General features: G+C 47.6%; 2 protein-coding genes across 3 annotated transcripts; one reads left to right on the top strand and one right to left on the bottom strand.

The window, feature by feature from the left end:
• The first annotated feature begins 16,506 nt into the window (after positions 1-16,506).
• Positions 16,507-19,086, top strand: LOC109759713 (epoxide hydrolase 1). The gene is made up of 3 exons (XM_020318545.4): positions 16,507-17,166; positions 17,750-17,985; positions 18,709-19,086. Exons 1-3 carry the CDS (start codon positions 16,597-16,599, stop codon positions 18,956-18,958), a joined length of 1,056 nt encoding a protein of 351 aa, XP_020174134.1. The 5' UTR covers positions 16,507-16,596; the 3' UTR covers positions 18,959-19,086.
• Positions 19,087-24,401: 5,315 nt separating this feature from the next.
• On the bottom strand, positions 24,402-25,541 carry LOC109759712 (protein HVA22). 2 transcript variants are annotated; one of them, XM_020318544.4, is made up of 5 exons: positions 25,296-25,541; positions 25,170-25,196; positions 24,960-25,082; positions 24,704-24,854; positions 24,402-24,599 (listed from the first exon to the last, which is right to left on the bottom strand). In XM_020318544.4, exons 1-5 carry the CDS (start codon positions 25,340-25,342, stop codon positions 24,570-24,572), a joined length of 378 nt encoding a protein of 125 aa, XP_020174133.1. In that variant the 5' UTR covers positions 25,343-25,541; the 3' UTR covers positions 24,402-24,569. The 2 variants fall into 2 exon arrangements, with proteins under 2 accessions (XP_020174133.1, XP_020174132.1); XM_020318543.4 differs by having other exon boundaries at positions 24,689-24,854; positions 25,296-25,506.
• Between the last annotated feature and the right edge of the window lie 349 nt (positions 25,542-25,890).

The raw sequence follows: 25,890 nt of genomic DNA, 5'->3' as shown, positions 1-25,890 counted from the left end.
CCCGACCACGGCAGAAGATAGAAAGAGAATGAAAGTCATTCACTATGCCTCAGCCATAGGTTCTATAAAGTATGCTATGCTGTGTACCAGATCTATTGTGTACCTGTAACGCCCCCGATTTGACCGTACACTAATCATGCACGCAAATGTGTACGATCAAGATCAGGGACTCACGGGAAGATATCACAACACAACTCTAAAACATAATTAAGTCATACAAGCATCATAATACAAGCCAGGGGCCTCGAGGGCTCGAATACAAGTGCTCGATCATAGACAAGTCAGCGGAAGCAACAATATCTGAGTACAGACATAAGTTAAACAAGTTTGCCTTAAGAAGGCTAGCACAAACTGGGATACAGATCGAACGAGGCGCAGGCCTCCTGCCTGGGATCCTCCTAACTACTCCTGGTCATCGTCAGCGGGCTGCACGTAGTAGTAGGCACCTCCAGTGCCGTAGGTGTCGTCGTCGACGGTGGCGTCTAGCTCCTGGACTCCAACATCTGGTTGCGACAACCAGGTAGAAAGAAGAGGGGGAAAAGACGGAGAGAAGCAACCGTGAGTACTCATCCAAAGTACTCGCAAGCAAGGAGCTACACTACATATGCATGGGTATATGTGTAAAGGGGCATATCAGTGGGCTGAACTGCAGAATGCCAGAATAAGAGGGGGATAGCTAATCCTGTCGAAGACTACGCTTCTGGCCATCTCCATCTTGCAGCATGTAGAAGAGAGTAGATTGAAGTCCTCCAAGTAGCATCGCATAGCATAACCCTACCCGGCGATCCCCTCCTCGTCGCCCTATTAGAGAGCGATCACCGGGTTGTATCTGGCACTTGGAAGGGTGTTTTATTAAGTATCCGGTTCTAGTTGTCATAAGGTCAAGGTACAACTCCGGGTCGTCCTTTTACCGAGGGACACGGCTATTCGAATAGATAAACTTCCCTGCAGGGGTGCACCACATAACCCAACACGCTCGATCCCATTTGGCCGGACACACTTTTCTGGGTCATGCCCGGTCGCGGAAGATCAACACGTCGTAGCCCCACCTAGGCTCAACAGAGAGGTCAACACGCCGGTCTAAATCCTATGCGCGCAGGGGTCTGGGCCCATCGCCCATTGCACACCTCCACGTTGCGAGGGCGGCCGGAAGCAGACCAAGCCTAGCAGGCGTTCCAGTCCAATCCGGCGCGCGCCGCTCCGTCGCTGACGTCAAGAAGAGCTTCGGCTGATACCACGACGTCGAGTGCCCATAACTGTTTCCGCGTAGCTGGTTAGTGCGTATAGACCAAATGGCCAGACTCAGATCAAATACCAAGAACTCGTTAAGCGTGTTATTTTGAAGTAACCGCAGACGCCGACCAGGGCCAGGCCCACCTCTCTCCTAGGTGGTCTCAACCTGCCCTGTCGCTCCACCACAAGTAACAGTCGGGGGCCATCAGGAACCCAGGCCCACCTCTACGGGGATGGAGCCACCTGTCCTTTCAGCCCCCTCATCAGAATCACTTGCGGGTACTCAACGAGCCGACCCGACTTTAGTCACCACATGTGTCAAGTATATAAAGTACTTAGTATATACCCGTGATCACCTCCCGAAGTGATCATGGCCCATTAGTATAGCATGGCAGACGGACAAGAGTGTAGGGCCACTGATGGAACACTAGCATCCTATACTAAGCAGTAGGATAGCAGGTAAGGGTAACAACTGTAGCAACAATGACAGGCTATGCATCAGGATAGGATTAACGGAAAGCAGTAACATGCTATACTACTCTAATGCAAGCAGTATAGAGAAGAATAGGCGATATCTGGTGATCAAGGGGGGGCTTGCCTGATTGCTCTGGCAAGGAGGGGTCATCAACAGCGTAGTCGGTCGGGGCAGCAGCAGCGTCAGTCTCGTAGTCTACCGGAGAGAAGAGGGGGAAGAAACAGTAAATACAATGCAAACATAAGCATGATGATGCGTGACATGACAATGAGCGGTGTTAGGTGTGCCCTAACGCGGCAGTAGGTGGTACCGGCGAAGGGGGGGGACATCCGGGAAAGTATTCCCGATGTTTCGCGTTTTTGGAGAGACGGACCGGAGGGGGAGAGTTCCATGTTCGCTATGCTAGGAACGTGTGGCTGACAAACGGACTACGTATTTAGATTCGTCTCGTCGTTCTGAGCAACTTTCATGTACAAAGTTTTTCATCCAAGCTACGGTTTATTTTATATTAAATTTTAAAGATTTAAATCATTTTTAGAATTTAATAAATTAATTTAATTCGAAATTTAATTAATGCATCAGCATGACGTCAGCAGTCAACGTTGACCGTTGACCTGGTCAACCTGACAGGTGGGTCCCACCTGTCAGGGGCTGTTAGCTAATTAACAGTAGTTAATTAGGTTAATTAGTTATTAGGTTAATTAATCTTAATTAGTTAATATTAACAGGATTAATTAAGTTAATTAATTATCTTAATTATTTATTTATTATTATTATTTTAATTTCTTAATTATTATTTTATTTAACTATTTTATATAAAACGTTCTGGGCGTGGGGCCCATCTGTCATTGGCCCTAGGGGCCATAGCGGGTCGGCCAAGGGGCGCTAGCCCGACTGGGCACTGGCCTGGCCTGCCACGGCGAGGCTCGCCGGCCGGAGCAGCAGCTGGCAGCGGCTGCAGTGGAGCGGGAGCAAGGGGGCGAGGCCGCGGAGCGAGGGCGGCGAGTGCGGGAAGCGTCGGCGAGCGCGACGCGCGGTTCGGCGGCTCCCGGCAGCAAGCGGATGGTGCGGTGGCGTGGGCGAGCGCCGGCGTGAGGGCACGGGGAGGAGAAGGAGGACCGGGGTCCTCACCTGCGTTGGTGAGCAGGGGGCGGCGAGGCTCGGTGGAGCCTTTGGGGAGGAGGACGAGGATGCGTCGTCGGCGAGGAGGAGATGAGGAGGACGAGGCGACGGGTGGTGGTGGGGGTCCGGTGAGGAGGAGGCCGTGGCACGGGCGCGAGGGAGGGAGGTCGTCGCCGGCGGGTGGCTCATCCACCGCAGCAGGGTCGCCGGGCGGCGCGGGACTCGAGCACGGAGCCAGGGCGTCAGCAGGGCGCAGGGCGAGGCGCGGGGCGACGTCGGGGCGAGGCGGGGAGGCGACGCCGACGAGGTGGTGGTGAGCGGCGACGGTGCGGCGTCGGGGCTTGGGGTGCCGCGGGGTCGAGCCCCCGATCCAGCTCGTATCGAGGGGGCGGGCGCTGTGCGGGAGGAGTCGGAGAGGCGGGCGGTGGCGTCGGGCGGCGCGGTTGGGGCCGGGCCGGGGATGGGCGCCTGCAGCGGAGGCACGGGATCGGGCTCCTCCCCGATCCAAGCGAGTGGTGTGGGAGAGAGTGGGGGTCGTGGGGGATCTGGGGGAGATGGGGATAGGGTTCGGTCGGGTGTGGCCTATAGGCCAGGGGAGCGGGGGAGTGAGGGGATGGGCCAACGGTTGGGCCGGCCAGGCGGCCTGGTGGCCTGCTAGGCCGAAGCCCAGTGGGGGGGGGTTTCCTTTTTTTGTTTGATTGTCTTCTGTTTTTTTCTTTTATTTATTTTCCTTTACTGTTTTATTTTATTTCTTTAATAGTTATAGTTTTATAATAAGTTAAAGCCCACACCTAAATTGGAGTTGTAAAAAGTTTTTAGTGACTAAATAAACTAGTTTAATATTTGTTTATATTTAATAACACTTATATAATTGTTTTTGCTACTGTTTTATTCATCTCATAGTATTTAAACATTTTATAAAGGTGTGGTTTCTCCACCATAATTATCTGTGCAATATTTGGTTCACTCCAAACATTTTTGCTTCAATGTTTGAAAACTTTTGTTGTTTGCCATATTTTGAATTGATTTTTGAATCGGTTTTGTACTAACGAAGGATTAGAAACAGTAACGGAGGTGACGTGGCATCATTAGCAGAGTTTTACTGTAGCTTGATTATCCGGGCGTCACAATTCTCCTCCACTACAAGAAATCTCGTCCCGAGATTTAAGAGGTGGAAAACGGGGGAAAAGTCTGGTTACGATTTCTAACGAATCTTCTCGGCCTTGGTTGCTCTCCTCGAAGAGGTCAATCCCTTACATTGACGTCTTCATTTCTCTGCTTTAGGTCATCATGGTGAAGTCGTCCTTTTCTGCGGAAACTCCAACGTACTTACGAATAGGTAAGGGACAACTCGGCTACAACAGAATGCTTATGAGGGAAACAATCTGGGGTTAATCCATGAATGAGCATAAGATTATCTCTCGAGTTGAACATATAAAATACATCGAGAGTAAGGTACGAAGGTACAATAAGAGGTTCCAAGCGGATAGATAGTTACTCGAAGTCTGAACCAGAGTGAAAAAGGGGTTCAGAGCGGCGAGAGTAAGTATTGCGTCTGATACCAGAATAGAGCACTAGGAAGGTGACCCGTGAATTACTTACGAAGTCAAGCACAAGGAATAACTTTGGCAACAGGGGTGTACAGGAGAGTCAGGTTTCGATCTTGTGGAACTGTGGGTTATGGGCCCACCATGTGGGTTAAAAGTAGAAAGGCGCTAACATTTGCATGGTCAAGATAGCAAAGTATGTCAGAGGATAGCCTGTCAGTTTGTTGGCAACAACGTTGATACCTAGGGCGAGGGACGAAGAGAACCATTTTCCTGCTCGTTGAAATGAGGCGGACCAATAGGCAAAGTTCTCGTCCATCGGTGGTTACCGGAATGTCATCAACAATAGTAACAGGGTCTCACTGACAGAGTTGTACACCAAGGTGTTTACATAAGCAGTGAACTATTACTGCTTAGATCATACAATTCACAAGAAAGGTTAAACAAAACAATGGAAAGGAAAAGCTGATCATGAGATTAAACAGAACAATGGAAAGGAAAATGTGTTTAAACACATATTTCAGGGATATATCCTTCCCAAGGACAAGCAGAGCATGCTATCCGTGGCAGGGTATAATGTAAAAAAAAAACTTTAGGTAGGGGAGAGAGTTTTCATGACATTACCCATACAGCGGTGTTTGGATAATTGAGCAGGAAACATTTAGCATCGGACTTCAAATGTTCCTGTTGAAAATCGGAGTACCATAGACATGCATCGAGATAGCCTTGACATGGTTATCAGGTGAAGATCGGACTTTAGAAACACAAAGGATCCATCAGGAACCGCTTGTAGAATAAGTCTTACAATTTCCTCATGGAAGAAAGGATAGCCTTGCTAAAAAGGAAATGGTAACAATAGGTCCTCCGGCCAGGTGTGCTAGGCATGGCATCACCTTACCGGGTCATATAAAGACCAATGATGTGACTCTTGGAAAATGTTCCAACCATCATATCTGACTGAGATTCAGATCTGATTGGTGTCAGGATACCTCAGATTCAGGATGTCTGAGAAGAAAGGTGCAACACAAATTGATGGGATGACATTGTAAGATTCTCGGGAAATGAACTATAAAAACAGGTTTCGAAACAAGAGTTCATCATTAAACCAAGGAGAGGGTTAGGAGGTGGCTGATGGACTCCGCGACATTCCATTGAGATTTCCAAAAGATGGATTTCCACAATTATGTGTACAAGGAGATAGCTTTTGTCAGTTCAAATGATATAATGAGGTATGCTCGAGGAAACATACACGATTGAACATTGGTTGACGGTGCACCCGAAATACGGACTTAGGTAGCACAAACAATGTTAGAATGGCGATTCAATAACCAATGGTCTAAGAATGAAATGTTGACCATTAACTTCAAAGCAATAAGGTTGCTAGATGTTTTGAAGTCGTACACCATAGTTCAATTGTCGGTTTTCCGGTTAGGAACAACACGGGGACCAAGGAATGAATGGATATGGCAAGAAGTATCACCTGTATCAAGATGTCATAAGAGGTGGTGAAATTCTCACGACATTCTTGACATAAAAGATGGCAATACTCCAAGGTAGAACATATCATAAGCTAGATAGCAAGGAAATCAAGATACAACACAAAATATGAACAAGCTTGTGTTGGGGGGAGGCAAGAATGTTGTCGATGATAACATAATTCATCGAGGGGCAAGGATGGTATTTCTCATCCTGAATTTCGACACACAACTTGGAAGAAGTCAAACTGTTGACAATGATCACGACAATTTTGTCGAGAGGTTTTCAAGAAGATGTAATTGATCGATGCTGACATCAAGTCAAAGGAATGATGAAAGCGAAAGGTTATTGGAACCACGGGTAGAACACAAACTCGAAATCAAGTTTGCTGTTCAAGGAGAAGTGATATGACGAGGAAGATCGACGCAAGATTAGCTCACTATCGAAATTTGTGCGCTGGGAAGGACCAGGTAGCACAGTTAAAATCGGCACGATAATGACATAGCCGAGCAGGCTAGGAATGACTTGAAGGATTATTAAACTCGTAAGCAACAAAAATTACTTAGAGTTATTGAATCGGAGTGCGGAATTGATTCACTTATCGGTGTCCTTGAGGGGTTCTAACAACTCAGAACCCGTTGGAAAAATGGAATCGGCAAGAATATTAGTTGATGAAGAACTCATAAGAAGTTAAGTAGTTCCTTGGCATTCTCGAGATACCAGGGGGGTAATACTCGACGACAGACCAAAGTAGAGGTTGGACGGGGGTATTGCTCTGCAGAGGACTAGTGCTTAAACTTGCACGAGAAATAGTATTTAAAGGAGAACATGGTCGGAACCATGATTGTAAAGGATCAATTCACCGATACCAAATGATATTATATCAAGGAAATAGTTATTATTACAAGAAGCTTCCATGATAGGATCTACATCGTGTCCATGGGCATGAACACAAGGTTCAAGGTCGACTCCCACTTCTCCAATGCATAACCTCTCATTCACTTCTCATTTTCGAAGAAGTTGTGGTGCTGAATTTTTATCTGGCAAAATACCAGAAGAGTATGACTCGTGAAAACTTTCGAGTTCACACATATTAAGGAAGGCATAGGTTCAACCCATCGGGGTATCATGGAAACGTATACCACCAGTTTCAATAGTAAATATCACCAGCTCGAAAGAAGAGCATGGTGGGCCAAATCAGAGAATAGGATTTACCAATGGCATTATGTATCAGGGAAAGAACTTCCAAAGTGATTGAATATGGAGAACTTTATCGGATAAAATCCAGCAAAGGATCTAATGTGAGTAACAGTACTCAACCATAGGAAGAAAGAATGCAAATGCATCGGTTTATAGAACATCTGAATAATTCAAAGTTCAAATGCAAAAGAATTATGATTTCCAAATCAGGGGATCAGAAGCAACGCTCTGATCAAGGATGGATAGGTTGAGTAGGCTTAGGGGTACAATCGATGGCAATTTGATTGGTCCAAATCCAGCTCATGTTTAAAATGACGTCTGAGCCGGAAAGATAATTTAGAAGGGTCGATTGATGATTGTGTGCATTCGCACACATGTTGAATCAATAGGATCAAAATGATAGTGTCAAAAGATACTAGTGAATATTGCTAGTGATATGGGAGCATCCATAATGTAAGCATACAAGTATTTGCAGAGCAATAGTTCGAAGAGGATGCTCAGAAGGTCGGATAGTATTTCAGAGTATTTTATGAAGCATACGAACAACTCGGGATGAATGGATACTCAATAAGTGTGAGGAATCTTCAATAGGGGTATTCATGCGGTAAAGAACTGCAAGGCAGTAAGCTTAAAGGATTTTCGGAACAACGGAGAGCAATTTAGGGCATCTTGTAATAACAAGAGCAACTGAGAATGAAGGTATAAACGACAATTGTAGGTAGTTATCCATAAGGGTATATCGATTGTAGGGGATTGTAAAGTCGGTGGGCACAAGGGTCTCGGGAAAACCTCGGATAGTATCTTCGGAATCTTCTGGTGCAGCAAGCGATCATCTGGAGTGAGGGGCTCTCCGGGCGAAAGTATTTATGAGAAACTATAGTTAGTCTTTATAGCAATATCATTTAACCCGAATAGGAGAGAGTTCAGAGTCCCAGAGTAAAGGTCGAGGAATAAAAGATCCTAGTACCACCCAATGGCGACGTGGGCCCGTAAGACACACAACCATGTTAGTAAAAGTTTTGTAATGTCTAGACTCGACTTTGGCCAAGGAGTATGGAAAGGGGGATTCCTACAGGCAGTCGGCTCTGATACCAACTTGTGACGCCCCCGATTTGACCGTACACTAATCATGCACGCAAATGTGTACGATCAAGATCAGGGACTCACGGGAAGATATCACAACACAACTCTAAAACATAATTAAGTCATACAAGCATCATAATACAAGCCAGGGGCCTCGAGGGCTCGAATACAAGTGCTCGATCATAGACGAGTCAGCGGAACCAACAATATCTGAGTACAGACATAAGTTAAACAAGTTTGCCTTAAGAAGGCTAGCACAAATTGGGATACAGATCGAACGAGGCGCAGGCCTCCTGCCTGGGATCCTCCTAACTACTCCTGGTCGTCGTCAGCGGGCTGCACGTAGTAGTAGGCACCTCCAGTGCCGTAGGTGTCGTCGTCGACGGTGGCGTCTAGCTCCTGGACTCCAACATCTGGTTGCGACAACCAGGTAGAAAGAAGAGGGGGAAAAGAGGAAGAGAAGCAACCGTGAGTACTCATCCAAAGTACTCGCAAGCAAGGAGCTACACTACATATGCATGGGTATATGTGTAAAGGGGCATATCAGTGGGCTGAACTGCAGAATGCCGGAATAAAAGGGGGATAGCTAATCCTGTCGAAGACTACGCTTCTGGCCATCTCCATCTTGCAGCATGTAGAAGAGAGTAGATTGAAGTCCTCCAAGTAGCATCGCATAGCATAACCCTACCCGGCGATCCCCTCCTCGTCGCCCTGTTAGAGAGCGATCACCGGGTTGTATCTGGCACTTGGAAGGGTGTGTTTTATTAAGTATCCGGTTCTAGTTGTCATAAGGTCAAGGTACAACTCCGGGTCGTCCATTTACCGAGGGACACGGCTATTCGAATAGATAAACTTCCCTGCAGGGGTGCACCACATAACCCAACACGCTCGATCCCATTTGGCCGGACACACTTTTCTGGGTCATGCCCGGCCGCGGAAGATCAACACGTCGCAGCCCCACCTAGGCTCAACAGAGAGGTCAACACGCCGGTCTAAATCCTATGCGCGCAGGGGTCTGGGCCCATCGCCCATTGCACACCTGCACGTTGCGAGGGCGGCCGGAAGCAGACCTAGCCTAGCAGGCGTTCCAGTCCAATCCGGCGCGCGCCGCTCCGTCGCTGACGTCAAGAAGAGCTTCGGCTGATACCACGACGTCGAGTGCCCATAACTGTTCCCGCGTAGCTGGTTAGTGCGTATAGACCAAATGGCCAGACTCAGATGAAATACCAAGAACTCGTTAAGCATGTTATTTTGAAGTAACCGCAGACGCCGACCAGGGCCAGGCCCACCTCTCTCCTAGGTGGTCTCAACCTGCCCTGTCGCTCCGCCACAAGTAACAGTCGGGGGCCATCAGGAACCGAGGCCCACCTCTACCGGGATGGAGCCACCTGTCCTTTCAGCCCCCTCATCAGAATCACTTGCGGGTACTCAACGAGCCGACCCGACTTTAGTCACCACATGTGTCAAGTATATAAAGTACATAGTATATACCCGTGATCACCTCCCGAAGTGATCATGGCCCAGTAGTATAGCATGGCAGACGGACAAGAGTGTAGGGCCACTGATGGAACACTAGCATCCTATACTAAGCAGCAGGATAGCAGGTAAGGGTAACAACTGTAGCAACAATGACAGGCTATGCATCAGGATAGGATTAACAGAAAGCAGTAACATGCTATACTACTCTAATGCAAGCAGTATAGAGAAGAATAGGCGATATCTGGTGATCAAGGGGGGAGGGCTTGCCTAATTGCTCTGGCAAGAAGGAGGGGTCGTCAACAGCGTAGTCAGTCGGGGCAGCAGCAGCGTCAGTCTCGTAGTTTACCGGAGAGAAGAGGGGGAAGAAACAGTAAATACAATGCAAACATAAGCATGACGATGCGTGACATGACAATGAGCGGTGCTAGGTGTGCCCTAACGCGGCAGTAGGTGGTACCGGCGAAGGGGGGAACATCTGGGAAAGTATTCTCGATGTTTCGCGCTTTCGGACAGACGGACCGGAGGGGGAAAGTTCCATGTTCGCTATTCTAGGAACGTGTGGCTGACAAACGGACTACGTATTCGGATTCGTCTCGTCGTTCTGAGCAACTTTCATGTACAAAGTTTTTCCATCCGAGCTACGGTTTATTTTATATTAAATTTTAAAGATTTAAATCATTTTTAGAATTTAATAAATTAATTTAATTCGAAATTTAATTAATGCGTCAGCATGACGTCAACAGTCAATGTTGACCTGGTCAACCTGACAGGTGGGTCCCACCTGTCAGGGGCTGTTAGCTAATTAACAGTAGTTAATTAGGTTAATTAATCTTAATTAGTTAATATTAACAGGATTAATTAAGTTAATTAATTATCTTTATTATTTATTATTATTATTATTTTTAATTTTTTAATTATTATTTTATTTAACTATTTTATATAAAACGTTCTGGGCGTGGGGCCCATCTGTCATTGGCCCTAGGGGCCATAGCGGGTCGGCCAACGGGCGCTAGCCCGACTGGGCACTGGCCAGGCCAGCCACGTCGAGGCTCGCCGGCCGGAGCAGCAGCAGGCAGCGGCTGCGGCGGAGCGGGAGCAAGGGGGCGAGGCCGCGGAGCGAGGGCGGCTAGTGCGGGAAGCGTCGGCGAGCGCGACGCGCGGTTCGGCGGCTCCCGGCAGCAAGCGGATGGTGCGGTGGCGCGGGCGAGCGCCGGCGTGAGGGCACGGGGAGGAGGAGGAGGACCGGGGTCCTCACCTGCGTTGGTGAGCAGGGGCGGCGAGGCTCAGTGGAGCCTTTGGGGAGGAGGACGAGGATGCGTCGTCGGCGAGGAGGACACGAGGAGGACGAGGCGACGGGCGGTGGTGGGGTCCGGTGAGGAGGAGGTCGTGGCACGGGCGCGAGGGAGGGAGGTCGTCGCCGGCGGGTGGCTCGACCACCGCAGCAGGGTCGCCGGGCGGCGCGGGACTCGAGCACGGAGCCAGGGCGTCGGCAGGGCGCAGGGCGAGGTGCGGGGCGACGTCGGGGCGAGGCGGGGAGGCGACGCCGACGAGGTGGTGGTGAGCGGCGACGGTGCGGCGTCGGGGCTTGGGGTGCCGCGGGGTCGAGCCCCTGATCCAGCTCGTATCGAGGGGGCGGGCGCTGTGCGGGAGGAGTCGGAGAGGCGGGCGGTGGCGTCGGGCAGCGCGGCTGGGGCCGGGCCGGGGATGGGCGCCTGCGGCGGAGGCACGGGATCGGGCTCCTCCCCGATCCAAGCGAGTGGGGAGGGAGAGAGTGGGGGTCGTGGGGGATCTGGGGGAGATGGGGATAGGGTTCGGTCGGGTGTGGCCTATAGGCCAGGGGAGCGGGGGAGTGAGGGGATGGGCCAACGGTTGGGCCGGCCAGGCGGCCTGGTGGCCTGCTAGGCCGAAGCCCAGTGGGGGGGGGTTCCTTTTTTTGTTTGATTGTCTTCTGTTTTTTTTTTCTTTTATTTATTTTCCTTTCCTGTTTTATTTTATTTCTTTAATAGTTATAGTTTATAATAAGTTAAAGCCCACACCTAAATTGGAGTTGTAACAAGTTTTTAGTGACTAAATAGACTAGTTTAATATTTGTTTATATTTAATAACACTTATATAATTGTTTTTACTACTGTTTTATTCATCTCATAGTATTTAAACATTTTATAAAGGTGTGGTTTCTCCACCATAATTATCTGTGCAATATTTGGTTCACTCCGAACATTTTTGCTTCAATGTTTGAAAACTTTTGTCGTTTGCCATATTTTGAATTGATTTTTGAATTGGTTTTGTACTAACAAAGGATTAGAAACAGTAACGGAGGTGACGTGGCATCATTAACAGAGTTTTACTGTAGCTTGATTATCCGGGCGTCACAGTACCTCACCAAGAGTTTGGCAAGAGGGTACAATAGTGATCTAGGAGTAGATCACTGGACAGCGGTCAAAATTATCCTTAGTGGAATAAGGAAATATTTCTCGGTTATGGAGGTGACAAAGAGTTCGTCGTAAAGAGTTATGTCGATGCAAGCTTTGACACCGATCTGGATAACTCTAAGTCTCGATCTAGATACATATTGAAAGTGGGAGCTATTAGCTAGAGTAGCTCCGTGCAGAGAATTGTAGACATAGAAATTTGCAAAATACTTACGGATCTGAATATGACAGACCCGTTGACTAAAATTATCTCACAAGCAAAACATGATCACACCTTAATACTCTTTGGGTGTTAATCACATAGCGATGTGAACTAGATTACTGACTCTAGTAAGCCCTTTGGGTGTTGGTCACATATCGATGTGAACTATGGGTGTTAACCACATAAAGATGTGAACTATTGATGTTAAATCACATGGCGATGTGAACTAGATTATTGACTCTAGTGCAAGTGGGAGACTGAAGGAAATATGCCCTAGAGGCAATAATAAAGTTATTATTTATTTCCTTATATCATGATAAATGTTTATTATTCATGCTAGAATTGTATTAACCGGAAACATAATACATGTGTGAATACATAGACAAACATAGTGTCACTAGTATGCCTCTACTTGACTAGCTCGTTGATCAAAGATGGTTGAGTTTCCTAGCCATAGACATGAGTTGTCATTTGATTAATGGGATCACATCATTAGGAGAATGATGTGATTGACTTGACCCATTCCGTTAGCTTAGCACTTGATCGTTTAGTATGTTGCTATTGGTTTCTTCATGACTTATACATGTTCCTATGACTATGAGATTATGTAACTCCCATTTACCGGAGGAACACTTTGTGTGCTACCAAACGTCACAACGTAACTGGGTGATTATAAAGGTGCTCTATAGGTGTCTCCGAAGGTACTTGTTGGGTTGGCGTATTTCGAGATTAGGATTTGTCACTCCGATTCTCGGAGAGGTATCTCTGGGCCCACTCGGTAATGCACATCACTATAAGCCTTGCAAGCATTGTAACTAATGAGTTAGTTGCGGGATGATGTATTACGGAACGAGTAAATAGACTTGCCGGTAACGAGATTGAACTAGGTATTGAGATACCGACGATCGAATCTCGGGCAAGTAACATACCGATGACAAAGGGAACAACGTATGTTGTTATGCGGTTTGACCGATAAAGATCTTCGTAGAATATGTAGGAGCCAATATGAGCATCCAGGTTCCGCTATTGGTTATTGACCGGAGACATGTCTCGATCATGTCTACATAGTTCTCGAACCCGTAGGGTCCGCACGCTTAAAGTTCGGTGACGATTGTATTATGAGTTTATGTGATTTGATGTACCAAAGGTAGTTCGGAGTCCCGGATGAGATCGGGAACATGACGAGGAGTCTTGAAATGGTCGAGACGTAAAGATAGATATATTGGACGACTATATTCGGACATCGGAAAGGTTCCGAGTGATTCAGGTATTTTTCGGAGTACCGGGGAGTTATGGGAATTCACCGGGAGAAGTATTGGGCCTTATTGGGCCATACGGGAATAGAGGAGAGAGGCCAAAAGGAAGGAGGCGCCCCCCCCCCTCTGGTCCGAATTGGACAAGGGGTGCAGCCCCCTTTTCCTACTCCCTCCCCCCTCTTTCCTTCTCTCCTACTCCGGAAAGGAAAGGGGAATCCTACTAGGACTTGGGAGTCCTAGTAGGACTCCCCACACTTGGCGCGCCCCCTCTAGGGCCGGCCTCTCCCTCCCTCCTTTATATACGGGGGCAAGGGGGCACCTCTAGACAGAAGTTGATCTGTTGATCTCTCCCAGCCGTGTGCGGTGCCCCCCTCTACCATATTCCACCTCGGTCATATCGTAGTGGTGCTTAGGCGAAGCCCTGCGTCGGTAGCAGCATCATCACCGTCATCACGCCGTCGTGCTGACGGAACTCCCCCTCGAAGTTCTGCTGGATCGGAGTTCGTGGACGTTGCTATGCATCACCATGATCCTGTGTGTGCGTAGGAATTTTTTTGAAATTACTACATTCCCCAACAGAAGCAACCTTGTCTATCCCACCATGGCCGTCGGCCACGAAGGACTTTCCTCACTAGGGTAGATCTTCACGAAGTAGGCGATCTCCTTGCCCTTACAAACTCCTTGGTTCAACTCCACAATCTTGACGGAGGCTCCCAAGTGACACCTAGCCAATCTAGGAGACACCACTCTCCAAGAAGTAACAAATGGTGTGTTGATGATGAACTTCTTGCTCTTATGCTTCAAATGATAGTCTCCCCAACACTCAACTCTCTCTCACAGGATTTGGATTTGGTGGAAAGAAGGTTTGAGTGGAAAGCAACTTGGGGAAGGCTAGAGATCAAGATTTATGTGGTTGGAATGGAATATCTTGACCTCAACACAAGTGTAGGTGGTTCTCTCTCAGAAAATATGTGTTGGAAGTGTAGGCATGTTCTGATGGCTCTCTCCACGAGTGAAGAGTGGGTGGAGGGGTATTTATAGCCTCCACACAAAATCTAACCGTTACACACAAATCACCAAACTCGGTGGGACCGATTCAAAGAACTCGGTTAGACTGATTTGGTTCATAATGTGACCGTTAGGCATTTCGGTGGGACCGACACGTCAACTCGGTGGGACCGATTTCCTTAGGGTTAGGGCATGACGTAATCTCGGTGAGACCGATTACACAAACTCGGTGAGACCGATTTTGGTAATAGACTAACAGAGAGTTGGTCAGGCAAACTCGGTGGGACCGATTCACTCATCTCGGTTTGACCGAAATGTTACGAAACGGAAACAGAGTGTTTGCATTGCAATCTCGGTGGGACCGATCGCTCACCTCGGTTTGACCGAAACGTTACGAAGGGAAACAGAGAGATTACAATCCCATCTCGGTGAGACCGAGATCCCTATCGGTGAGACCGAAAAGACTAGGGTTTCTGGCAGTGGCTATGTCAACTGAACTCGGTGGCTCCGGATATGAAATTTCGGTGGGGCCGAGTTGGACTTTTTGGTTTGGGACATATGTGGATGTGAGAAAGTAGTGGAGGGTTTTGGAGCATATCACTAAGCATTTTGAGCAAGAACCTCATTAAGCAACACCTCATCCCTTCTTAATAGTATTGGCTTTTCCTATAGACTCAATGTGATCTTGGATCACTAAAATAGAAAATATAGAGTCTTGTGCTTTGAGCTTGAGCCAATCTTCTGTCGTTCGCATTTTGAAGGGTCCACTTTCTAATCCATGCCATGCCAATCATTGAGCTTTCCTGAAATATTTATCTTGGAATAGCATTAGCACAATGAGCTATAGTTGTTAGGAATTACCAAAACCACCCAGGAATAGTTGCACTTTCACTGACTGATGTATTACTTTGTATGGCCTCTGTGAATAATTAATAAGATGGCCGCATGCATCGTCCAGATGCAGAGACCGGGGGTCTATTCTCCTTTTCAAAAAAAAAAACATATTATTGCCGGCATAACTTGTGAATCGCGCTTCGGCCGAGGCTTCTCCGCCAACATTGGCTTGCGAAACACACTCGATGTCGGGATAAACGGTGACGTGTTCATGTGCGAACAAGGATTACCGCCCAAACACCGTAAGAGGTTATATCATTGTTGATGCACGACTTGTCATGAAAACCCATGATTTGTCATCTTTGCTTAACCCGTCGACGAGAAATAACCTGATTCTTTTTTTGAAAGAAAAATAACCTGATTCTAAATCTTATTGCCACAGCGCGGGTCTGCCAAGCCCCGCGTTCCTCGTGCTTGAAACTTTACTCGTCGCTCGCAACTTAAACAAACAGTGCTACTCCCTCCGTCCGGAAATACTTGTCGGAGGAATGGATGTATCTAGACATATTTTAGTTGTAGGTACATCCATTTTTATGCATTTCTCCGTCCGGAAATACTTGTCGGAGGAATGGAGTACTAACCAACAACTGATAAGCAATCCCCCACCTTCTCCGCGCTCGCTCTGCTTAAACAACGAATCCCACGGACCATGCTTTCAGTTTCTTAGTAATCCGATCCTATCCACCGAGCGATCGAGATCGCAATCAAACCGCGTATACTGTCTCCGGAGCTCTGCGCTTTGAACCAGTCCTGCTTGCTTGCTACCGTCTTGGCCGGCATCTCTTTGAACCACTATGTACGTGCTCTTTCTTTTATTGTTACAGTACATCTCTAGTCTTTCTTTTGAGTTTTGATTATGTTTAGTCTGCTCTTATCATACCCAAGCTCTACATGAAGGAAAAAAAAACACTGGGTGCTTCACAGCTGTAATGACGCCAGTAAAGAATTTCCTAGTACTATATAGTAGTACTACAATGCAGAACACACCTGGCAAAGTATTGTCGTACTGCTAATACTACATGTGCAAAGGATTACCAAAATACTCGGACCGACAGCCAAACTACAGCACGTCGTGCAGCGGCGCCACGCGGAACACGATTCCAAAGCGCACCTCGCCCGCCAGTACCCCTGCGCCCCACTCGCACGGGCCTTAATAGTGCGGTTCGTCCCGTCGCGTCCTGCCAATTCCATGATCAAGGCCTGCCTCAGCGAGCTCTGCGCCAGCTGCTGCTCCTGCGTGCTCCCGCCGTCCTCGCCGCGCGCCGCCGACCAAGAGATGGCCTCCGACGGCGCCATCACGCACCGCAGCGTCGACGTCAACGGCGTGCGCCTCCACGTCGCGGAGGCCGGCCCGGCCGGCGCGCCGGCCGCGCTGCTGCTGCACGGGTTCCCGGAGGTGTGGTACACCTGGCGGCACCAGATGCGCGCGCTGGCCGCGGCGGGCTACCGCGCCGTCGCGCCCGACATGCGCGGATACGGCGGCTCCGACGCGCCCCCCGGCGGGCCGGACCAGTACACCGCGCTGCACGTCGTCGGCGACCTTGTTGCTCTGATTGATTCGCTCGGCGAGAAGCAGGTCTTCGTCGTGGCGCACGACTGGGGCGCCATGATCGCGTGGAGCCTGTGCCTGTTCCGGCCGGACAGGGTGAAGGCGCTGGTCGCCCTCAGCGTCCCCTTCAGTCCCCGGAGCCCGGCGAGGAAGCCCGTCGACGGCTTGAAGGCTCTGTACGGGGACGAGTACTACATCTGCCGTATCCAGGTGCGTAGATGCCATGTAGTCCTAGAACTCATGCCCGATGGATAACCATGGCAACTGTGAACAAACATTTATATTTTATATATAATGTATTTCTCTATCCATATAGGATTCAATTCGACATGTTAAGTTAGATATCAAATTCTTACATTTCTCTGTTCCTCTGTATGTTTTTCTTTTCTTTTTGATGATCCTCTGTAAGGTTGTTTATAACGTAGAGTCAAACAGAAAAAAATTCTGGGACAAACTAAAAATACATAGCGATTTTTGCAAGACAGGCCACTAACAAATGTTGTTTTTTCTGTATATAAGTTTGGTTCCAATCACCGCGGAGTGATGAAGGCATTGGTTCTCAAGTTAGGTTTGATTATTTTGTTCCCCACCCACCTACTATTGCACAAGACTGCTTGATGCTCCTCTAGTTTCGTGGCCAAGTAAAGAACTGTTTGATTCCCGCGTTTGGTGTCGGCATCTGTTCTAGTGTGGCCGGGCCATAACTAAAGCCAATTACTTTTCAATTCATATACGTATATTGTTCTTGTAGTTGCATGTGAAAACAACATGACGGAGCTGGTGTGCTTTGCAGGAGCCTGGGGCAATTGAAGCAGAATTCGCACGGCTCGGCACAGAACTGGTGCTAAGAAAGTTTTTCACTTACCGAACTCCTGGCCCTCTGTTCATCCCCAAGAGCGGGTGGGGCTCACCAGATGATGAGGTGCCCTTGCCGAGCTGGATCACGGAGGAGGACATCAAGTACTACGCGGCTCAATTTGACAAGTCTGGCTTCACCGGGGGATTGAACTACTACCGTGCCCTGAACAAGTAATTAAGCTACTTCTTTGACTCCTTATTTTTTTAGATATTTTTTATCCTATGGATGAGTGTGCATTAACTATTACCATAACACAAATATGAAGACCCAAACTTAAAATATGATTGAAAGCTTCATAATTTTTTTTTCATATATCATATTTTTTAGAGCTATAGGAAATTTTTTGAGACAAAGAGACCAAATTGCAATTTTAAGTGGATACATAAAAAAATATTTTACATTCATACATACATACATACATATATACGTACATACAATTCCAAATTCCAAAATGTATTTTAGATATTACAAAAAATATTATATGATATGCAATACTTTAACTTTAGATTTTTCAGAAACAAATAATTACTCCATTTGGAATGAACTAAATGATTGAGAAACGATTTTCCCAAATTTTATCAAGTTCCAAGAAACAATTACCATGATTTTGCTATGTCTCACAAGCAATGTTACCTTGCTAAAAGTGGAGCAAAAACTAAAGTTTACTTAGTCATAATATTGTCATTTTACGTGTCCAAAATTTTAGTTTTCCCGTTCTTCGGCAATATTTGTGATCTTGTCTTATAAAACCAACAATGTATATCATCGCACTCCATTTGTATAAATGTAATTATTACCATAGATTTCCCAAATATATGTTTGTAGAGAAGGATTGCTAGGACAACAGGACACACGATGTTTTGGTCTAACAACCATATTTGGTCTGTGTTTAGGACATGGGAGCTAACGTCACCATGGACCGGAGCTGAGATAAAGGTACCAACCAAGTTTATAGTTGGTGATGTGGACTTGTCATACCATGTTGCAGGCGCACATGATTTTATAAACAAAGGCGGCCTCAAGAAGTTTGTTCCATTACTGGATGATGTGGTGGTAATGAAAGATGTCGGGCATTTCATAAATGAAGAAAAACCAGAAGAAATTAGTGCCCATATAATCAGTTTCATAAAGAAATTCGACTGAAATGAGGAGTAATGAACCCATCATGGAACATTGTCAAAATGTAGATGCTTGATGGAAAATTTGTATTAAGCCTGCTGTATTACTGTGTCGCACAATTTCACATATGTATGCAACTATTATTTTCTTTACATTTCACTCTTTGTTTATTTTGCATGTCTAGTGGCACTACCCTGCTTTGTACTATGTGTGTGCTTGGGTTGTTTCTTCTTAACTAAAATAAAAATGACAGCGGGTCACTGTCAATTGACTTCTTTTTTAGTGTTTTGTGCCACTAGTGTCATTATGTTTTCACAATTCATTATTCTGCACGTTCCATGGAACCTTGACCTATTTAGGGGATATTTGACGTTCTAAATATCCTACATATTCGGCCACAAGATGGAAAAAAGAACTCCAAGCTTTTTGGAGAGAGAATTTCTTATTTGGCCCTTTTTAAAAATTTGCTTCCCTATTTGGCCCAGAATAAATTTTCTTCCCTATTTGACACCTAAAGTAAATTTTGCTCCTTATACAACATTTTCGTCCATTTTAGGTTAAGTGCAAGGTGAAAAGACCATTTTGCCCCTATGATTAATTATCACATTCTAAACTACAGTGCTACACATAGTATGCCAATTAGCACATCCTTCTGAATTTGATTACATGTATTATACATTATTATACATAGTCACATCACAATCACATACTACTAAATCCTCCAATAAAACACGGTCTCCTAGACGGCTCGGCACCAGGAGCAAGTATATATGTATATGTTCACTCCTCGTATATGTTACCTATACCGTGATAAAAAGGAAATGAAGAGATTAACAAGAGCGACACGCTCCCGCGGCAATCAGTCGGCGTCCCCTGTTCTCGCGTGCGTGTGTCTCGAGTTGTGACATCGATCTATGTACCTAGTACTCTCTTCATTTCAAAATAAATGACCCAATTTTATACTAACTTTATATTAAAATTAGTACATGCAAGTGCATCTAGTGAAAATTGATCCAGTTGCTTACGTACTGCTTGTACGCGAGACAGCGGCCGGAAAGTAATCACCCGCGGCTAGCTTATACGTGCATCTCGCCGAAATGTACTCGGACGTATTACAAACTATGTCTCGACGGAAAGTACACGACGAGTCGCAACCTGTGCCAACATCCTCTTCCACCAATTACCTTTCGTTACCTGTTGCACGTGTTGCTCAGATTGCCGGATCGTGTCTAGCCTCGAAGGCATCGGGGCCGTAGATGTCGACGCCATGGCCGCTCCACCGTTCTGTCCATGGCCTCACTGCGGGCTTGGGCGTCGCTGTGCTATCCGCAAAAAAAGTATTGTACTAACCATCGATATGCTAGTACAAGTTTGGATGTTTTGTACAACTTTTACATGCACAGACCAATTTACCTTAGGAACAAAATACTGGAGCTTACATATACATGGGCAGCATCTGTTGAACATTCCTAATATGTGTGAACTGATTACTTTTTAGCTACACCCAGGATAGTTACACACTTCACTAGGGGCAAAATGGTCTTTTCACTTTGCACATAACCCCATTACTGCTTAAAATGGACGAAAGTGTCGTATAAGGAACAAAATGAACTTTAGGTGTCAAATAGGGGGTAAAAGTTTATTTTGGGTCAAATAGGGAAGCAAATTTTAAGAAAGGGCCAAATAAGGAATTATCTCTTTTTGGAAGGAAAATCCAAGACAAGGATGATTTATCAAAGCCCTCACCATTGTTTTGGTCTACAGGTTGTTGAGATGCGGTAGGCTATACTGGCCTAAATAAAAAATTCTACCATGTAAACAGGGCCGGTCCTGAGATTTTGAGGGTCCGCGGCGAGACTAAAACTTGAGACCCTTATATAGACATCATAACAATAAAAATGAATATAAGTATATATGACATATTACCAATAACACTTGAATGCATCTAAAATCAGTATGGATATCAAATAATTTATACATATTACCTTAAACATTTCTTCTAATATTCCTCGATGCAAAGTCACTTATGATGTGGTCGATGTGAATATCATCTAATAGTTTCTTATCAATGTATAATGTTGCCCAACCATTTAACCTGTGCTGGGTCATTGTTGACCTCAGATAATTCTTCAGTAATTTCAATTTCGAAAAGCTTCTTTCGACCGATGTGATAGTCACATGCACAGTAAATAAGACGTGATATGTAACAATTAGTTTCTCTTACTTGGTCAAAAATCTCCATAGTAGACGTTGCATCATCTCGCAAAATGAATCTCATAATCTTGCGAATCTCATAATCTTCAATTCATAAATAAGATCATATACCTCAACATCACATGAAACATGAAGAAAGAAAGTTTCTGCAAACTTGATGCAACACTCCTGAAGTTCAATATCATACACTGATCTCGGGGTGCCCGAACTCAATAAAAATCCGAATATTTCTTTAAACACCATGAGTTCTTTAAATCTATCTTTCAAAGAAGTGATCGCCATATCAACCCCAAAAGAATATTTAACTTGAAAAGCCCTCTCACCTTCTAGGATTTACTAGGAACCGCAATAAGACTACAGGATATACCTCGGATGGTCGAATCATTGATGGATGGAGAAAAAAGCGGGGTTGTGACGACGGCCCCCGGGGAATTGACATCGGCGGACAATCTGAATTACAAAGGAAAATTCGATTAAGGAGAAAAGGAAGAGCGAACGCCGAGCGTGCCGTTGTGAAGACTACGCGTTCTGCGAAATTGGGAACCGCGGCGTGAATGCTTGCGTGATGGAAGGGATCAATCAGTTCCCTTTTTAGATGTCCACGTACTAATAGGAACAAACAAATCTGTAAGATCAATCAGTTTCTTATTTTTCGACATGCACGTACAAACTATGGAACGAATGATCACTGCTGGCTCATGTGCGTACGTTCTGCTGTGCCGCGTGAGGCCCAGCCATCCAGCCCATAGAATTTTTTTATCATCAAAAATATGTTGGGCCAAAGCCTACCTGTATACCCTGCGGAGGGGCCCCTCGATTTTGGGGGCCCGGGGTGGCCGCCCCCCTGCCCCCCTCAGGGCGGCCCTGCATGTAAAGCAAGAATAGGCAGTTATACCAGATACCCCTTACGCATAAAGGCGTAGAGGTATTAACATGTTTTGAGACATACGTCCAAGATGGGGCATGTTAAAACCACAATGGCGATCGATCTATAAGCTCCAGTTGCTCTAAAGATCAACTTGTGCTCGCGTTGCTCCCCGAGGGTGGCACGGGCGATAACCTAGCCACCGCCGCCCCCACTCCCCGCTCCTTCCTCGCTCCTTCCTCGCTCCCCTGCCACCGCCGGGGGATGTCGATGGGCAAAGCCCGCTTGGCGAACGGCGGGCAGGGGGGCCTCCTTTGTTGGAGTATAATGTCCAGCCCTCTCTCATAGATCGGTTTTTTGGTTGCATTGGTTAGAGCATGCACTTCTACATGATATCAAAGCCAAAAGCCTTGAGTTCAAAACCCGGCTGGCGCAATTAAAATTGCAGCCAACTTTTGGTCCACGTTTAGACCAGAGGAAGCCACATGTGAGGAAAAGTGTTGACGTATAAATGTATTGCCTAGTATCTTACATCAGATCGGTCTGATAGGTGAACTGGTTAGGTGCATAAGCTTGCAACCAAGAGGTTCAGGGTTCTTGGAGTATAATGTCCAACCATCTTTCATAGATCTTTTGGTTGCATTGGCTAGAGCATGCACTTCTACATCCTCGTCACGTGGCGTGCCTCCTTAGGCCTGGACGGAGCTCCACTCCTAGTTGCGACTAAGGCGGCAGGGGGGCCTCTCGCCAGCAGGCAAGCCGGGGTGGCGGCCTCGGGCTAGGTGGTGGCATTGCTCCTTCCTACTCTCCACTGAGGGTGTACGGGGCGAAGCTAAGGCCGATCGCTTGATATGACGCCCGGCGTCCGGATCTGGCAATGGTGGCACCCTGGCGTGCTACAGTGGCTGTTGGGCGCGCTGGTACTGGGGTACCCTCCCTCGGCTGTAGGAGCTGCTGCGGCAGCAGAGAGCCATAATTTTGGGAGTAGCTCGGCGGTGTATGTGCTACTGTGGTTGTGGAGATTGGTCTTCGGCCCCGTACTGGCGTGCTCGTCTTCTGCTTGTTGCATAGTAGAGGGCTGGGCCTGAGGTGGTTGTGGTTGTGGGCGGAGGTGTGATGGCACGGCGCGGTGCTCCGTTGCATCATGCAAGTGGGTTTGGTGGTTGGCTGAAATGCTTCTTACACAAGAGTTGTTCTCCGAGCTAAAGTCTCGCACCTTCTCCGGCACTGCTCATGATGGTTCTTAAGCGTCACGTCCCTTTCTAAAGGCCTCATCATCGAGATACATTCATCTACTGTAGCAAGTGTTACACGTTCAGAGTGGCAATTGTTACGTAATTTCGGGTGAAAACCAAGCTTCGTCAAAGCCACTGGACATTTATGTCGTTACCTTCTTGAAGGCACTGCCTTGAAATCCTTGCCTTTGTTGGTTGGTGGGTTCACGACAATATGCCGTTACCTTCTTGAAGGCACCACCTTGAAATCCTTGACCTTTGTAGGGAAGGCATCACCTTGAATCATTGACCTTTGTGGGGTGATGGGTTCGTGGTTAGGGCGGTGGATGCCGGGGCAACGGCTCTGGACAAGGCCTCGGATGGCGATGCAACGGCGGCTCTATAGGGTAGGTTCACGGTCTGCCCGGTCGGATACGGCCTGGGGTTGGTCTGGCAGAAAGTCGGCCCCGGATGTTTGGCACCGTGGACAGTCGTCTCATGTAACAAAGGCCACAGGGCGCCCGAAATATTTGGCACAACACAAAGGCCACAGGGCGCCCGAAATGTTTGGCGCAACGTTCTTGGTCCGTGGACAGTCGTCTCATGTAACAAAGGCTACAGGGCGCACAACGTTCATGGTCTGTGGACGGTCGTCTCATGTAACAAAATGGTCCGTGGACTGTCGTCTCATGTTTGGCACAACGTTTCATGGTCTCTGGACGGTCGTCTCATGTAACAAAGTGTTCGTGGTCTGTGGACGGTCGTCTCATGTTTGGCACAACGTTCGTGGTCTGTCTCATGTAACAAAGGCTACAGGGCGCCCGAATGAGGCGCTATGGCTCATGGAGCCGGGGATGTCGGAGCTGCCGCTCCGGAGCCGGGTGTGTGTTTATTGCAATTGTGACCGCTCCGTGTTTGTTGCAATTGTGACCGCTCCGGAGCTGGGTGTGTGTTTGTTGCAATTGTGACGAGGCTTCGTTGCTTATGCGGTTTTCGGCTTGATTTTCCTTGTAAAATTAACTTTGTGAGGTCTTCTATCCGGTGTAAACTGGATCAACTTTCTTCTGCTATAATGCACTGCTCTTTCTTCTGCTATAATGCACTGCCAGAGCTCCTGGCCCTCGACAAGGTTCCGTAAAAACAGAATCACATACCACGGCGACAGGAAGTCAAATTATCAAAGACGAAGACCCTGATTTATTAGGCGAGCGCATGGGTGGTGTGTTAATACTTCTGGACGTGCTTACAACAGATACAAGATACACCTAATAGTTAAGATTCTGCAGTCCTGCACAACAGTAATGATACGCTCCTGGATCTGCCAGTGCCATGCCCCTTCTCCTCAGTGCACATGACCATGGTCAGCCTCGGCCTGCAATTTCATTTCCCCCAACAAGGAACAATTAGAAACAGAAGAAACTCGGGCCTCCCCGGCAGAGGGCACTGAAACTCCTTGGTTACCTTGAGTATGTGCACCTTGTGATCGGCGTCGGCGTGGCGGTTCCTGCCGCGGTACTTCCTTAGCTGCTCCCTGACGACCTTGTCGTAGATGAAGGAGGCGCCCTTGAACTGCGGGAGCGCCAGCCACGCCACGAACAGCAGCTTCACCGGGTACCACACCGGTATCCTGGACGCCACCGGGTACCAAAATGATGAGATCCACCGGCAGGGCGTTATGAAGTACTAGTAACAATTAAATGAGTAGCTACTGGACTGGAGGAGGGTACGTTACCAGTAGAGGACGGGCTCGGCGAGCATCTCCAGGAGGGTGATGAAGGAGTAGAGGATCCAGTAGGCCAGCCACTGCTCGTCGTCCACCTTGGACGGGCTTTCCATGGCGCACACCGACGCATACCTGCACACAGATCCGTCGGCGTCACATCCAAGGATCTTACGCATACCTAGAGACAATTGATCAAGATCAACACCGCCTCGCACTTACAGAGGGTACAGCAGCGTGATGCTTGGCCTGCGCAGGGAAACGAACCAGAGGAGCATATCAGACATCACTCGACTCTCAACACCGCTGTGAAGCCATGATTTGCAAGAAGATTACGTAGACGCGTACCCGGCGACGGAGTGGAGGTGGGTGAGGAGCGCCCATGACTTGCCCATTCTCGCCTTGCCGACTCAACGCAGCAGTCACTGTGCGTAGGTGCCTAGGACGGAAGCAGCAGGCCTCGGAGGGAAGCAAAAGCTCTATTCGGCCGACTGACGTGAGACGCGAAGAAAGAATCAGTGGAGGACGAGCAGAGGATGGGCAGGGGGTGGGATGGCATTATAAACACAAGGGCGGTGGTGGGCCGGAGGCAATGGCATCGGGTGCTTGGCGTGTACGTGGCGGCATCCTGGTGGGGTTTCTTCCACGGAGATGTAGGTGGCCGACCTGACAAGGAAGGCACTCGAGTCTCCTCCTTTTCTGTGGTCGCTCCACGCTGCTTGCTTTGCATGCCATGCCAGGGTTCTTGACTTCCTGTCCAGGCTGCGAGGCTGTGCGTGCTCCGCCTCCGCGTGGCAGCAAGATGACACGTGCGAGCGAGTGGCGAGGGACTCGTGCCTACGCGCGGTGCCCTCCTGTCACCAGAGTACGAGTCTCTCGCTCGGCGTGTGCTTTGTTGACTTTGTTATTAGGGCGTCTTCAATTGTTGTTAGATAGTTGTTGA

Source organism: Aegilops tauschii, chromosome 7 (assembly GCF_002575655.3).
Source record: "Aegilops tauschii subsp. strangulata cultivar AL8/78 chromosome 7, Aet v6.0, whole genome shotgun sequence".
Taxonomy (NCBI): domain Eukaryota; kingdom Viridiplantae; phylum Streptophyta; class Magnoliopsida; order Poales; family Poaceae; genus Aegilops; species Aegilops tauschii.
This window is presented reverse-complemented; position numbering and strand designations above follow the sequence as displayed.

Bases quoted from the DNA above. Each gene is read 5' to 3' on its own strand.
- LOC109759712 (XM_020318543.4), bottom strand. From the start codon at position 25,342: ATGGGCAAGTCATGGGCGCTCCTCACCCACCTCCACTCCGTCGCCGG. The intron at 25,197-25,295 runs GTACGCGTCTAC...TTCCCTGCGCAG, and splicing joins CACCTCCACTCCGTCGCCGG to GCCAAGCATCACGCTGCTGT. The intron at 25,083-25,169 runs GTAAGTGCGAGG...ATCTGTGTGCAG, and splicing joins ATCACGCTGCTGTACCCTCT to GTATGCGTCGGTGTGCGCCA.
- LOC109759713 (XM_020318545.4), top strand. From the start codon at position 16,597: ATGATCAAGGCCTGCCTCAGCGAGCTCTGCGCCAGCTGCTGCTCCTGC. The intron at 17,167-17,749 runs GTGCGTAGATGC...TGTGCTTTGCAG, and splicing joins ACTACATCTGCCGTATCCAG to GAGCCTGGGGCAATTGAAGC. The intron at 17,986-18,708 runs GTAATTAAGCTA...GTCTGTGTTTAG, and splicing joins TACTACCGTGCCCTGAACAA to GACATGGGAGCTAACGTCAC.